Source organism: Pocillopora verrucosa, chromosome 4 (genome assembly GCF_036669915.1).
Source record: "Pocillopora verrucosa isolate sample1 chromosome 4, ASM3666991v2, whole genome shotgun sequence".
Classification (NCBI taxonomy): Eukaryota; Metazoa; Cnidaria; class Anthozoa; order Scleractinia; family Pocilloporidae; genus Pocillopora; species Pocillopora verrucosa.
Genome location: NC_089315.1, coordinates 26,773,211 through 26,787,162, shown reverse-complemented (window position 1 = coordinate 26,787,162; position 13,952 = coordinate 26,773,211). Strand labels below are relative to the sequence as shown.

Genomic DNA, 13,952 nt, shown 5'->3' with positions numbered 1-13,952 from the left:
ATAATAGTACAGTTACTCTCACTTTACTAGCTCTAGGTTGCCGTTGATATTTGAATTAACAAAAAAGGCAAAACGAAGAAACAAAATGAATCAGATAATTTTATTTTTTCTCGTAGCGTCTACTTCTTGGTGCAGTCCCAGCTTTTTTCCATTTCATGGAGGTTGCTTTTCCTTAGATACCTTCACCAGAGTAAACTGGAAGCAAGCCTTGGAAAGGTGCAATTTTAAAGGAGGTACCCTGGCAAAGATTTCAAGGGAAGGGTTGAGACGTGCTCTCTCCGTTGTTTTAGAAGGATTCAGATCCCAGCGACCGAGTCTTTATAACTATTTCATTGGTATGAGGGGCCACTATGATGACTGGATGTGGTTTGATGGCACTTCTTTGAACGAATCGTTGTGGGTATCAGGATATCCAACGAGGGACGTTGACAATCTAGGCTGTGCTTATCTTTCGGCTGGTTCATCCAAAATAAAGAATGGTGTCTGCAAGTCACATAGATACCCTTTGTGCCAGAAACGATCGGGTAATTGCATTATGCTTAGCAGTTATAAGCAGATCTAGAAGACGGGCGTTCTCTGGTCAAGTCTAAAACCTTCTGAGAAACACGAAAAAAACAGTATCATAATCAATAACGGGAAATTAAAGGAAAACAACTTTTCAACACTCTCTTTTGGCATATTTAAATTTCTTTTTCGGGCAATGACATCAGAGTTTTCAAAGGCTTTAGACCTAAAACTGAACGTTTGCGTTCTAATCAATGTTTTGAATGGAGAATACCTTTTTATCATGTCAAGATAATGTTCAACCACGTTTTCCCTTCTATTCAGATGGGTGCAGTTTGCTTTACTTTCACTGCACACTGCTTTATTTCTGTCTCGTGCAGATATCTCAGCTTTAAGAGGACTTAAACTGAAAGCTGAAAGCTTTCGTTGTAACACATGTTTTCAATATAAAACGCTTTTTTAAACCATTTTTCTCTTCTATTTGAATAGTTACAATTAAATTGAGCCACTGTTGAATTTAGGCTTAAGAAGGTTCTTGTTGTAATTTTTATTATTTCATAGAGTACGTTGTACCATTTTGTTTGGGTTTGGTTTCTTCTTTCGAAGCATTCTTTTTTCCTCGTTATGACTACTTCCCCTTTTCCCCTCTTCTACTAATTTCAAGTGTTCCAAAAATGTCCACCATAGCAAATTTCAATTATTATTCGTGGTATGATACATTAATTTTAACTCTTTACAAAGCTTTTTACTCTGCTTAAGCTAAATATGATTCAAACATCTTCCAAACTGTGATGGCGATGTTCTTTAATTTTTTTTTTTTTTGTCATGCAGAAGCTTCTTTGTCAAATCGAAGTCAAACCACTTGTTCCAGTGTTTTGCTGCCGTATGAGTCCTCTCTAGCCATTGATAAATCTTATACCACCTGCTTTCGTTCGGGAAGGGTAAGAAATTGTCATAACAAATGGAAAACTCTACTGTAGATGCACTGGATTTCCTTTCACATAATAAGAGGCCAAACATTAATTGTGTATGTAACGATTGGGTAAACTAATTGTGATACTTATTTCATTGTCTTAATGTTTGGTGTGTTGCTTGCTTGCTTTCCATAAAGTTTTAACATAACATTTACTTCGTTTTGTTCATTTATTTAGGAGTCGAACCCTTGGTGGCAAGTTGACCTTGATAAACATTTGTACGTAATCTCTGTGGTAATCACCGATAAAGTTGATTGCTGCCCACGGGATAACGGAATGATCAGCGTAAGAGTATTAAACAGTCCACACGATACAGACTCAACCTGCTCCAAATCGATGGAATATGATGGAGTAACTCAGCAATTTAAATTTTACTGCTCACCACCAGCGCTTGGAAATTACCTGAAAATAACGTTGACGGGCAATAACGTCACTCTTGTCCTGTGCCAAGTTGTCGTGGAAACTATTGGTTAGTTTTTGGTAGTTTCCTTTTGATATAAAAATTCCTTGTTCCTTAAGTACCTGGAGCCTTCCATGGGGTCCCGTAACTAAGGCCGCGCTACCGAAGCCTTTCAGGAACCATTGTCTACTCCTGCGGTCATCGACTCTATGCATTTGGGTCGAGAAATTCATGTTCATTTTAATAGAATTAGTGCAAACGGCTCAGATTTCATAAATTAAAGCTATGCCAAATTCTTATCCCATCCTTTAATAAATCTTTACAAGCATAGGAAGAAAAGCCCATGTTTTTTTTTCAGTTTTCATACCCATGCGCGGTCTTATATGCCTTCCCCTCCCCTTTTACCGGAAGTAGCAGTTAACACGTTGCAATGTGTCTATCCCCAATAGAGTCGCTTACGGAGGCAAAAGGAGTGCTTCGTGAGACATGGTATAGAATGAAAAATTACGAAGCTAGGAGCAAATCAACCATGCGCGAACATCCACTCATTCAAGGTCCGCCTGGAAGCCGGATAGTTTTGCCAGATTTTGATGCTCCTATCGATTTGGAAGACAGATACGCGCAAAGATTGACAGCTTACTTGCAGGTAAACATGAAATATCCCTATTTGAAGTGGAGTTCTTCCTGCTCATTTAAACCTTACTTCGTCCTTATTTAGAGAAAATGAAAAATTAGTCGTTATTTGTTAGTCTCACCCAATCGGTTTTTCATTTTCAAGCTCCTAAGACAAACTATAATCGCCTACTCACCATTTTAGGTTCCTCAGAGCGGTAGCTACGTCTTTTACACTGCATGTGACGATTCATGCGAGTTGTGGAAGTATAATGTCATAGAATTTGGATTTGCAAAAGATAACGCCGAATCAGACGAGAGTGCAAAGAACCGAAGTCCAATCATATCTGTTAAAAAAGGCACCAGATATCTTCAATGGGACAGGTAAGCGATTCATTCGAAGGATAAAAGGCCATTTCTCTTGAATTTTAAGACAACCAGATTTATGCTTAAATTTTTCGTAACCTGTCGTTTGAAGGTACGAAGAGCAATCATCGCAGCCTATCTTCCTTGAAAAATGTCGTATTTATCGTATGGAGGCGTATGGAAAAGATTTAAAGAGCAATGACCACATATCAGTGGGCATGCGTAGGCCGAATGGAGATTTTGAAAGGCCCATTCTTGGGAAAGGACTATTCTGGACAAAACCAGGTATCTCGATTTGGTTTTTTTTGGGTTGTAATTTGTTTTTGTTTGTTTTGTTTCAAATTTTTTTGTATTTCATTTTGTTTTCGATTATTGTATATATATATATTTTTTACTTTTTGCATTTTTGTATTTTTGCAGAGTTTTTGTTTGTTCCGTTTTTTTCTTTATCGAAGAGGCTTCGGAACGTCATCACCTTTCTTGAAAACTTGTGTCTAGAAAAATATATAGAGGAAGGATAATGCAGACAACTAGAAAAAAGCTAGAAACTAAAAAAGCTAGTTTGCAAGTGAACAGTTACCAGCGGGGAAAGAAAGTCTAGATAAGAAAGGACTTGCTATAGTTGGCGTGCGCACTCTACTCTTTTTCTCCGAAGAAGACTGATTTGATGAACTTCATTGCGTTAACTTAGAGTATTTGCTGAATTCAAACCGTGGTTTAAATCTTAAAAAATAGTGGATCAGCGTCAGCTAGGATAATTCAAGGAAAAGCTTAAATTCTTGAATCTTAAACAGGGACACGAAAATTGGCGGTTACACTCAACGATCTTGGAACGCCGATAACTGCTGTCGTTGGGTCAAATCTACACATTTCAGGTTGGTATTGACACAAGAAGTTTAACACGTCAAACTTTCTTATTTCATTTGACAGAGAATTGGTGTGAAATATCACTTTAAGGCTTACATCGTCAAATTTAAATTCGAAATGCTAATTTTTTTTTAAACCTACAGGTGCCTACAGCTTCTGTTGTCAGGGCATATATTGCCCCGATTGTCCACTGCAACTGAACCTCTCAACCCTAGGACAAAATGTAACAATAAACTCAGCGGTAAACATGTCTTGTTTAAATACACCATTCAAGACTTTTTTTGACACAGACAGACAACCGGGAAATTATACAGTGAAGGTTAGTCCATTTCAGGATTACCTATCACCAGAATATAGACAGTTTAATAGCCATTATGTGATTATGGACAATTTGCTCTTGCTTTTATGTAGCTATTGCACCAAGAACTAAAACGAACGCTTAATAACCTTAGAATCAAATTTCTTCTCCTTTTTCAATTTTTCCCTTTTTAATTTTCCCTAAAATGTTCTTAAAAGAAGTTGATAACCTTGAAAAACTTCAAAATGTTCATAATGCGAGACTCAAATTTCGCATCAGATCAGCTATTCATTTATGGACCATTCAGGAAAAATTCTTGAAGAGAGAGTGCTGGGAAATGTTAATCTCAAAGGTAACTGCGTTTTATGAGTTTGACGATTTATTATTCTTACACTCTTTTATACCAGTTAAGCATTACGTAGATGGGTCAGCTTGTACGAGATTCAGAAGACTTCACAATAAATACGAACTGAATTCAAACTTGAAAAGAGTTGGTGCAAAACGATTATCTATAGACTTTCTGTCTTTTTTCGAACAAAACCAAATTTTGGCAAATTTTGGCGATCAATCAACCAAATGATTGGGTTGTAAATTAGTTTGCTGGGCCGTGAAGTTAAAATGGAGATAACTCAGAATATCATTGAGATTCCTTTCAAAACCAAGAACAGCGAAAAAGTGTATATATACGAGGCAAAGGCACTTTCATGAAAACCATATTTTCTTGGATTTATCCGCTGATTCTTGTCTCCGTTTTTGGTTAACATCCCTAAGAGAAAAAGCAATTTAGCAAACGAGTATAATAACTGCTTAAATGATGATTTAAACTCTCACAGCTGCTGTAGTATTAAAAGAATGCCATTTCGAGTCTGGAAATTGTGCAGGCTGGACTAACCTTGGAAGCCAGGAAAAGTGGAAGTTTTCCCTAGGTAGGAAGAAAGATGTTTCTGCCTGCCTAGTTTTTGTATAGAAAATGTACGTTGTAAAGATCTCTTCGTCTTAATCTTTTTTAAAACTGTCCCGGTCAATCTCCATACTTATGGAAAGGATTGACCTAAAGTAGGTTGGTCCTTTTCTATATAAATGTATTATTACTGACTCAATATTACATGTCCCAGGTCATTTTGCCCACATCGGGAGATCTTCCAGGGGACGGCTTAAAAGTCCTTTGTTATCATGGAAACCAGCTAATGTGATAGTTAGTTTGTGCTTACGGTTTAAATACCTCATGCCAACTAAATCAAAGTCATACTTAAAAGTTCTGCTTTGGGAAGCAACAGAAGAAAGGGAGGTATTAGTTTGGCAGCTGCTTGGATACCACGGTTCAGGATGGTCAGTTGCTCAGGTGGTTTTGCCAAGCTCTGTAGCTATTCAAGTAAGTGAAGCTTCCAATTCGCTTGAGGGAAATCTCTTTTTACTTGCATTTATTGGTGAGGTTTATATCTATGCATGTGACAGCCTTGATCATTTTATTTAGTGGTTGATAACATCATGTTCATGTTTTGTGACAGGTTATATTTGAGGGAGAAGGCTTTGTTGATGACCCAGTGAATGTGGCAATTGATGACGTCAGCGTAACGACTGAGAACTGTATTTTACTACCTTACTTTGCGAAGCCAGGTGACTTTTTCTTTCCGCTCTCCCTTTTCGTCTCTATACGAATAAGGAGCTTACCGATCATTCGAATTTTCCAAAATTATTGGTAGGCTGGTTATGACTATAGCAACCAAAGCAAACATGTAAGGTTCATGATTTTAGATATATGAAAATTCATATATTTGCACTGCGGTGGAGAGATGAAATTAAGAGATCCTCGCAGCTAAGAACACTACTGAAACGAGTAGTTGTAAGTAGGACCTGAAAAAAATTCAGGCCCGTACGGTATTTGAACCCATGACCTCTGCGATACCGGTGAAGCGCTCTACCAATTGAGCTAACAAGCCAACTGGGAGCTGGGAGCTTTTCAGGTCCTATTTACAACTACTCGTTTCAGTAGTGTTCTTAGCTGCTGATCTCTTAATTTCATGTAAGGTTCAGTTCCAACCTTTTTTTAAGTCATCAGTCTTGGATAATAATGCATTGTTTGTCAGATTCTCTCATAGAAGTGTAACAAAGTTTCCGCCATTAGTTCTTTCTCTTTATGGCTTTTCACTTTTAAATAAAGGAAAATGAAATAGAAACTTATTTTGCCGAGTTTTTTTAGGTTTTCAATGTGGCGAAAAAGAGTTTCAGTGTTACAATGGGGAATGTGTCAAAAACGATTTAACATGTGATGGTGATCTCGCGTGTAAAGATGAATCGGACGAGGAGAACTGTGGCTGTCCCTCCAATAAGTTTGCTTGCCAGGATGGAAAATGTATTTCTGCTGCAGCTGTGTGCGACGGTAGCAACGATTGCTCAGACGGAGATGATGAAAATAATTGTCGTAAGTTCATGACTGCACAATGATAAGGAAATCACGGTAGTTTTCTCTTCGCCTTTATGGTCATCTCAGGCTAAAGAGTGATTTTTTTTCTGATCGGTTTAGCTAAGAAAGTCGTTAAGTCTGGCCAGCGATGATAAAACTTTTTTCTTTAGTCTGTTTTTCCGCAGTATTTGTATTCGCATGACTTAATTCAAAGATTTGCTTTTCAGGTATTCCATGTCCCTTAAAATTTCATTGTCTTGATGGATCGTGCATTTCCTGGTCTGATACCTGTAGGGAAATACCGTTCTGTGGGGATGGGACTAACTCACCGTCTGTATGTGGTAAGTAGGACACAGCGGCCTAATGCATACCTAGTTCTAATTCAGCGTAGTTCGTGTTAATTCACAAAAACTCTCGACTATGCCTTTTCGTGACCTATAACTCATGAAACCAATTATTATGATATCGAAAATATCCTGCTATACTCTAGAAATTGCAGTTTAAGAAACAGTGCTTTTCCCTCAAAATGTCTGCATTTCAGGGTCGGGAGACTGCCTTCTCAGTGATTTATCGTGTTTATCAGTCACGTCGGAAGATCTCTTGCAGTGTAAATCATCTTTCAGAGGTAACATTTATGTCAAATTACTGAGATGCTACTATACCTTAAAAGACCACTCTTTTTCCGGTCAATTATCTTTGTCTTCATCCTCTCCTTGCCTTTATGTTTACAATACGGTGTCAGAGCGTCTGGTTCATTTGAGGACTGATTTGGTAGGCTTGTTTGATAAAAGACAGGGTTCAGATGAAACAAACGTAGTTAATTTTGATACTCGCGAATTACTAATTATAATTACGAAGACTAAGATACCTACAGTAAGGCAAATTCCACTCTATGAAAAAAATACCAGGTCATTTACAGTCTTCATTATGGAAAATTGGAACAGTCAGTCTCAATGGTGAAATATCTCTGGTTCATTTGACACGTTGCAAATAATCGTACCAAAATGCCGTTGTTGTTCGTGAACAATAACCTCGTGTACCCTTGCAATTCAATATTGGAAAGCGACTCCGTATGCATGGAGGGAATGAATATCCAAAGCATTGTTATCCTTTCGTGTTTCGGTAACTGGCTAATTTTTCCATTCAAACAGGCCATTGCAGTTTCGACGATGATTTTTGCACATTGAAATATGACTGGAATGCCACGTTCCAGTGGACTAAAACGTCAGGAAAGACACCAACGGAAAATACTGGTCCAACATATGATCACACCACGTTTAGCAAGGATGGTAAGGAGTGCGTTCAGGACTTACACTTCTTGAGATCATTTTTTCTCCCCTCGTTCAAACTATTTTTTACAAAAATGTCGAGTAGGAAATCCCAGTGAAATATAAAGTTATAAAATACACCAAGCAATGATTGTAATCTATCCAAGAAATATTTGGAGGACATACTCGACTAGATAAATAAAGAATCCTGAAAATTTCGTCTATCTATTGACAGAACGATTTCTACCCGTCACTCTGATTTATTAAGCTTCTGATTTTGTTTTCTTGTTTTTGATTTTACGTTTCTAATTAGTCTTTTCTTAAGGATTTATAGTTTTATAGATGCAATATTTGTAACTCCGTCATTGTAAAAAATGTAGTTCTGAAAAAAATTTTGCAATGTTACCGAGGCAAATAAGTTAATAACAATTTTCTAGGATCAGCCTCCTCGAAGTTCTATAATAACGTTATAATTGTGAAAAATGCAGAATTTGCTACTAATGTTTTCGTCTTCCCACTATTTTTTTTTGCATAGCCTAAACTTTAAAAGAAACATAAACATAAATAGTTCTTATTCTGTAACAGGGTCGTATATCTACATCGAAGCCTCTCCACAAATACCTGGAGACGCAGCAAGGCTGTTTAGTGACTGGATGGAACCCAATGAAGTAGTTTGTATTCAGTTTTGGTATCACATGTACGGGTCAGACATTGGTAATCTGAGCATCTATTTAAAAACTAACCAGTCAGAAACAGTTGTTTGGACACTTTCGGGAAATCAGGGGGACCAGTGGAAGTTCGGACAAACAGCTTTAAACAGTCGAGATGCCTATAAGGTACGTTTCCCTGTATTTATCGTTACCGAGTACTTATGACTGCAAACTTTAAGTTTTGTTTATTGACATCTATAGTTCATGAAATCAAATGTATAGAGGTACTTTTGCGATCATTGAATGATATCATAACTATCATTATCGCTGTTATCACTACTCATATCGTTAATGCTATGGTCATCCTTTTTTCCATCGTCATTATTGTTTTTCACAAGTTTATCATTGAAGGAACGGTTGGCTATGGAAGCAGCGGTGATATAGCTCTGGATGATCTGACATTGCTTGATGGTAACTGTAAGACAATTATTACACAGAGTAAGTGATCTTCTGCAAAGTAAGATGTCTAGAAGCTAGTGGTTATTTATGATTTTTGTTTTCTTTTCGTTGTTGCTGTAGGAAGAGTGAATTAGAAATATTGCAAATTGATGTTTCTCATGATCCGTAATTGTAAATTTATATGTTGCTAGATAATTCCTTGCAACAAACAATCTTTCGACTAAAAATTGCGACTCAAGTTTTGCCGTTAACTTATTGGAAATTTCGCTGTACCAGCGCAATAGAAAGGCCAAACGCAAAGAGAGAGTTGCAGGAGACAAACATACGCCTTGGTTATAGCACAGTGAATATAAATAATTTACAGGGCAGTTTTTTTTCTTGGTCGGTATGTAACGATAATGAGGTCTTCCGACCTCTTTGCACTTTTAGAGAGTTTGGACTGTGACTTCAAAGGAGACACATGCGACTGGGAGGCTCAAGGAAGGTGGACCCTTTCAAAAGGTGTGCCATGATTGAAAATTTACCGTGGAGCACTCTTTATTTGAGAGTCGATTTGAACGGTTATTGCATGTCTTTAACAATTTCCGGACTCTGATAATTATTCTCTATAATTATCTCTTATCAGATGGTTCCTCTATTTTTCTTCGCCCTGAAGCATACGCGGTGCGTCATTCTCTATTTTCGCCTCCGAACATAAATACCAACGAATGGAAGTGTTTTCATCTTTGGTATTTCATCGGAGGCAACTACGGTTATGAAGGGTCGATAACAGTGCTATTAAAGATGTTAAAATCAAACCTAACGAGTTTACTTTTCTTCGCGGACATGGCCACATCTGAGGCAACATACACACAAACGCCGTTACCACAAAATTTCACAGATGCTCAGGTATTTACAAAATACACTCGTGTTGTAGCAGTAGATCTTTCATAGGTTTTACAAGCTTCTTATGAATTAGATTTATTTTAGATAAATTTGATATTTAAGCTTTTAGCTTAAAACTAATGTTTCACACTCAAGTGGTGCTAGTCTGCTATTGACAATGACATCATCTCATATCATTCTGTAGATCGAAATAGTGGGAACCAATGAATTGAAACTTCTGGCTATCAGACAAGTATCCTTTTCCAAAGATTCTTGTGAGCATATTCCTAAGCCAAGAAATGGTAAGTCTCCATCACGATTGATGGCGTCTATTCACGCGCATATTGTTCCGACTGTTGCGTTTCGAATAATGACTATGTAGCTCTAAATGTCAATAACAACGAAGGTTTCCTAATTGTTTGGCTCACGTCTGTACCACATTATTCGAAGTATATCATGACTATTATCTTTATAAAGAGACTAACAGCTATAAACAGAGCTTAAAGGATAACCACTTTCGTAACCGCAAAAAAAGTTTCACTCAAATATTCGATGTCGAATAATACAATATCAATTTACACGGCGTATAAGGTATTGAATTTGCATTAATAGAGTCGAAAGACATAGTTGCTAAATACGCCTTGCAAGGGCCTGCTTGAAACCGATTTTTTTCATATTTTATCATCATGTGATCTTTAGATTTGCATCAGCATAAACCTCTTGGAATGGAAAACAATGAAATCCTCGACAAGAAGATCACCTCATCTTCACAAGTTGACGAGGTTCATGCCGCCATCCAAGGAAGACTTCACTTCCAAGCAACCCCAGGCAAAGCAGGGTCTTGGTCGGCTGGTTCAGAGGACTTAACACCATGGCTTCAAGTTGATCTGAATATTCGGAACACAAGAGTTACTGGCGTTGCGACGCAAGGGAGAAACGGACCCTTCGCTCAGTGGGTTACGGAATATAAGCTCCAGTATAGCAATGATGGGGTAAGCTTCAATTACTACAGGGAACCCGGAAAAACCTCAGAAAAGGTACGTGCGAGATGTAATAAGACGTTCATCACGAATGCATGTCCAGTACAATTCAAAATTTTTGCAGTTTGTAAAATTCTGAGTATTGACGAAGCTGGTTCAAAGAGGCGGGAAAGACGGCTGTTGATATTAGGTTCGGTTGTCAGATGGAGAAACATGCAATTCATTTGTCAATGTGTGTTTCTTGGGAACAGTTCCACACGCTCGCGAAAAATAGATGATGTATTTCTTCATGACCAAGCGCTTATTTGCACAAATTATTTTTTACATCACTTATCCTCACATGACAATTCCCTAATAAGGCCATTTATCTAACGAACATTATCCCGTAAGAATTTTGTACATGAACAAGGCTTAGCACAGATTAGTCATATCTTTCCGAGCGATTGTTTAGGGGCTAAAATGTGTGTTGATTAACATCGTAGAACTTATTATTGGTATTTACAACACAAAATTAACATAATGCGATCTTTTGTCGACACAGCACTTTGCTGGAAACGCTGACCAGGATGCTGTTGTTTTTCATGAACTTAATCCACCAATCAGAGCACGTTACATCCGCTTTCGACCTGTGGCTTGGAACAAAGCAGCTTCAATGAGAGTTGAACTGTATCAGGGTGTGGAAGGCAAGTCAATTACTTATGGACGTTTAGTTCTTCTATCTTTTCTTTTCTGCGGAAACGCTTGGAATGAGATAGAATATTCGGTATCACTTCGCAAAAAAATGCAAACCAGTGTCGGTGTCTTTTTGTGTGTACAAATTATAGACACCATTGGCTAGAATAATGATGTATGTATATCCAAGGGAGCTCTCATAATTAACGCTGTCTAGAAGAATGTTATTTACAAGTCTATGGAAATGTTTTAATTCTCATAAAGATAGCTGTTCTCGAGACCATCGTGCACAGGTATGAGATCTCGGTTTGTTAGCTTGAACAGTGCTTGAAGTCAATAGCTTACCCTGAAAAGTTGGTGATTCATCGATAAGGATTGACAATGATCAGTAACATCGATGAAGTATTTTTCCTTACAATGATCTGCTTCATTACCGTTAGAGTGTAATAAAGCTCTGGGAATGGAAAACAGCGAAATCTCGAGTGGACAAATTCTTGCTTCTTCTCAATGGGATGGATATTCCACTGCAAGCCAGGGAAGATTATTCTTTCAAGCGACAGAGAGGAAACAGGGTGGATGGTCAGCTGGCAAAAAGAATGCAAAGCAATGGTTTCAAGTTGATCTGGGAGGTCAGTATGTTAAAATCACAGGTGTAGCAACACAAGGCAGGCAAGACCACGATGAGTGGGTAACCAGTTACAAACTGCGGTACGGGAATGACGGAGAGAGCTTCCAGAGCTTCAAGGAAGAAAGGGATCTCGAGGACAAAGTGAGTATAAAAATAGTCAATTAAATGTTTATCATGCAGATATGTTTTAGCAAACAATAATCAATGTCATGAAATTGTCATTTTTCAACTTCTGATAATGTTATCATCCATCTTAGATGTCAAGCGTTAAAACTCTCTCAGCTAATCAGTTTGTCAGAAAACCAGTTTGTTTGTCAGAAAAATCTCCGCCTTGGTCAGTTAATATCATCGGTGCTCATCGTCTTTTGTTTTTCTCTTTAATGAGTTGGAAAGTTAGACGAGTCTAATGTTTTGATATGCTATGAAGTCTTATTCACCAGTTCTCGTGTCGGGACCTTCTTAGCCGCGCACATGTTACCATATCCTATGCGGATATCCCATATCTATTGAAGTTATCTTCGTTTTAAAGAAGCCCTCTATTGTAACTAATCAACAAGTCTTACTTTTCATTCGTCTTATATAGGAATTTACTGGCAATGTGGACCGTGACAGCATTGTTCGTTATGAACTTTACCCAGCCATCAAAGCCCGTTACATCCGCCTTCAACCTCTTTCTTGGCATAATTGGATATCTATGAGGATGGAATTGTATGGCTGTTCAGAAGGTAGGCGAAGTATCAGCTTCTAAGTGAAAAGGAGTTTACTTTTTCTACGATATCTTTATCCGATACAGGTCCACTACCTTAAATAAAAGGTTCTAACCCTATTGCATACAGTTGCATACTCTTTCCTTTTTCTTTTTCAAATTTATTTGTAATCAGACTGAGGACAACTACGAGGGAACAATTGTTTAGAGGGTATTTAAACTTGGAAGATATCATTAGCAAGTATAACTCAAGAAAGTTTCGGCATAGATTATGATTTGGGATATTCATTTACCTGATTCGATTTCAATGAAACAAACAGAATGTCAAACGGATCTTGGCTTAAGAAAGAGAACTATTCCTGATGCACAGTTAAGTGCTTCATCGCAGCTGAATCATAACCATGCCGCATCTCAAGGAAGACTGGACTATGAAGGTGAAAGGTGGAGAACGTCAGCCTGGTCATCGCGCACTAACGATAAAAGTCAATGGCTCCAAATTGATCTTCGAAGTATCTACATCAAAGTAACCCGAGTGGCGACGCAGGGTCGAACCGGCTATTACAAGTACTGGCAGTGGGTAACACATTACATGCTGCAGTTCAGTGATGACGGAGAAAACTTTGCTTTCTTCAAGGAACAAGGAAAATCAACGGCAAAGGTAATACAATATTTTTTTACGGAAATGTTAGCGGTGTGTTCTGTTACAATGATAGATATTTAGACAAGCAAATTGCCGTTCTCTCAATTTAGGATTTTAGTGGCAACAACGACAGCAATACCGTTGTTCATAATGACTTAAACCCACCGATCAGAGCTCGTTACACCCGCTTTATCCCACAAGCTTGGTATGGCCATATATCGATGAGGGTGGAGCTCTATGGATGTCTGGAATATAATAGTAAAGGTGAGGAATGCAGGTTGGACTTAAAATAGGAACATCTCTTTACGAAAACAGCGAACGAAAATTATTCGACGAGTCCTGTAACTGTATCGATAGCACAGTGCAGCTTCTCATCACAAAGTAGTTTTATGTAGACAACGTCAAGTGTCAGCTCTATTTCTTCTATATTTATTTATATAAAAGCTCACTTAATGACTGAATGGCTGACTGACTAATATACTGACGGATCAACAAACTAGTTACCTGACAGAGTGGCTGATTGACTAGCGGACAGTGTCAGTACGACAAGTTATAACATAGGGTTTGAGCTAAATTTGGGCTTCGTTAACACATAATCCTACTTTATCAGTGAATTCTGCCAGCACATTGGATTTGTTAGGTCTTACCTCGGATATTCTG

General features: G+C 37.9%; 1 protein-coding gene across 1 annotated transcript in view; it reads left to right on the top strand.

Annotated features, from left to right (window-relative positions):
- Positions 1–13,952, top strand: part of LOC136280404 (uncharacterized) — a 43,631-nt gene that overhangs the window by 15,699 nt on the left and 13,980 nt on the right. Inside the window, 27 exon segments of the mRNA XM_066165425.1 lie at positions 117–524; positions 1,336–1,445; positions 1,656–1,947; positions 2,328–2,524; positions 2,696–2,874; positions 2,969–3,141; positions 3,651–3,731; positions 3,867–4,042; positions 4,301–4,373; positions 4,855–4,947; positions 5,137–5,393; positions 5,530–5,638; positions 6,222–6,443; positions 6,653–6,766; positions 6,967–7,050; positions 7,577–7,714; positions 8,279–8,529; positions 8,742–8,841; positions 9,232–9,303; positions 9,428–9,690; positions 9,872–9,968; positions 10,366–10,703; positions 11,188–11,329; positions 11,759–12,087; positions 12,530–12,671; positions 12,973–13,310; positions 13,403–13,556. Of these exon segments, the coding sequence (XP_066021522.1) occupies positions 117–524; positions 1,336–1,445; positions 1,656–1,947; positions 2,328–2,524; positions 2,696–2,874; positions 2,969–3,141; positions 3,651–3,731; positions 3,867–4,042; positions 4,301–4,373; positions 4,855–4,947; positions 5,137–5,393; positions 5,530–5,638; positions 6,222–6,443; positions 6,653–6,766; positions 6,967–7,050; positions 7,577–7,714; positions 8,279–8,529; positions 8,742–8,841; positions 9,232–9,303; positions 9,428–9,690; positions 9,872–9,968; positions 10,366–10,703; positions 11,188–11,329; positions 11,759–12,087; positions 12,530–12,671; positions 12,973–13,310; positions 13,403–13,556 (4,932 nt within the window).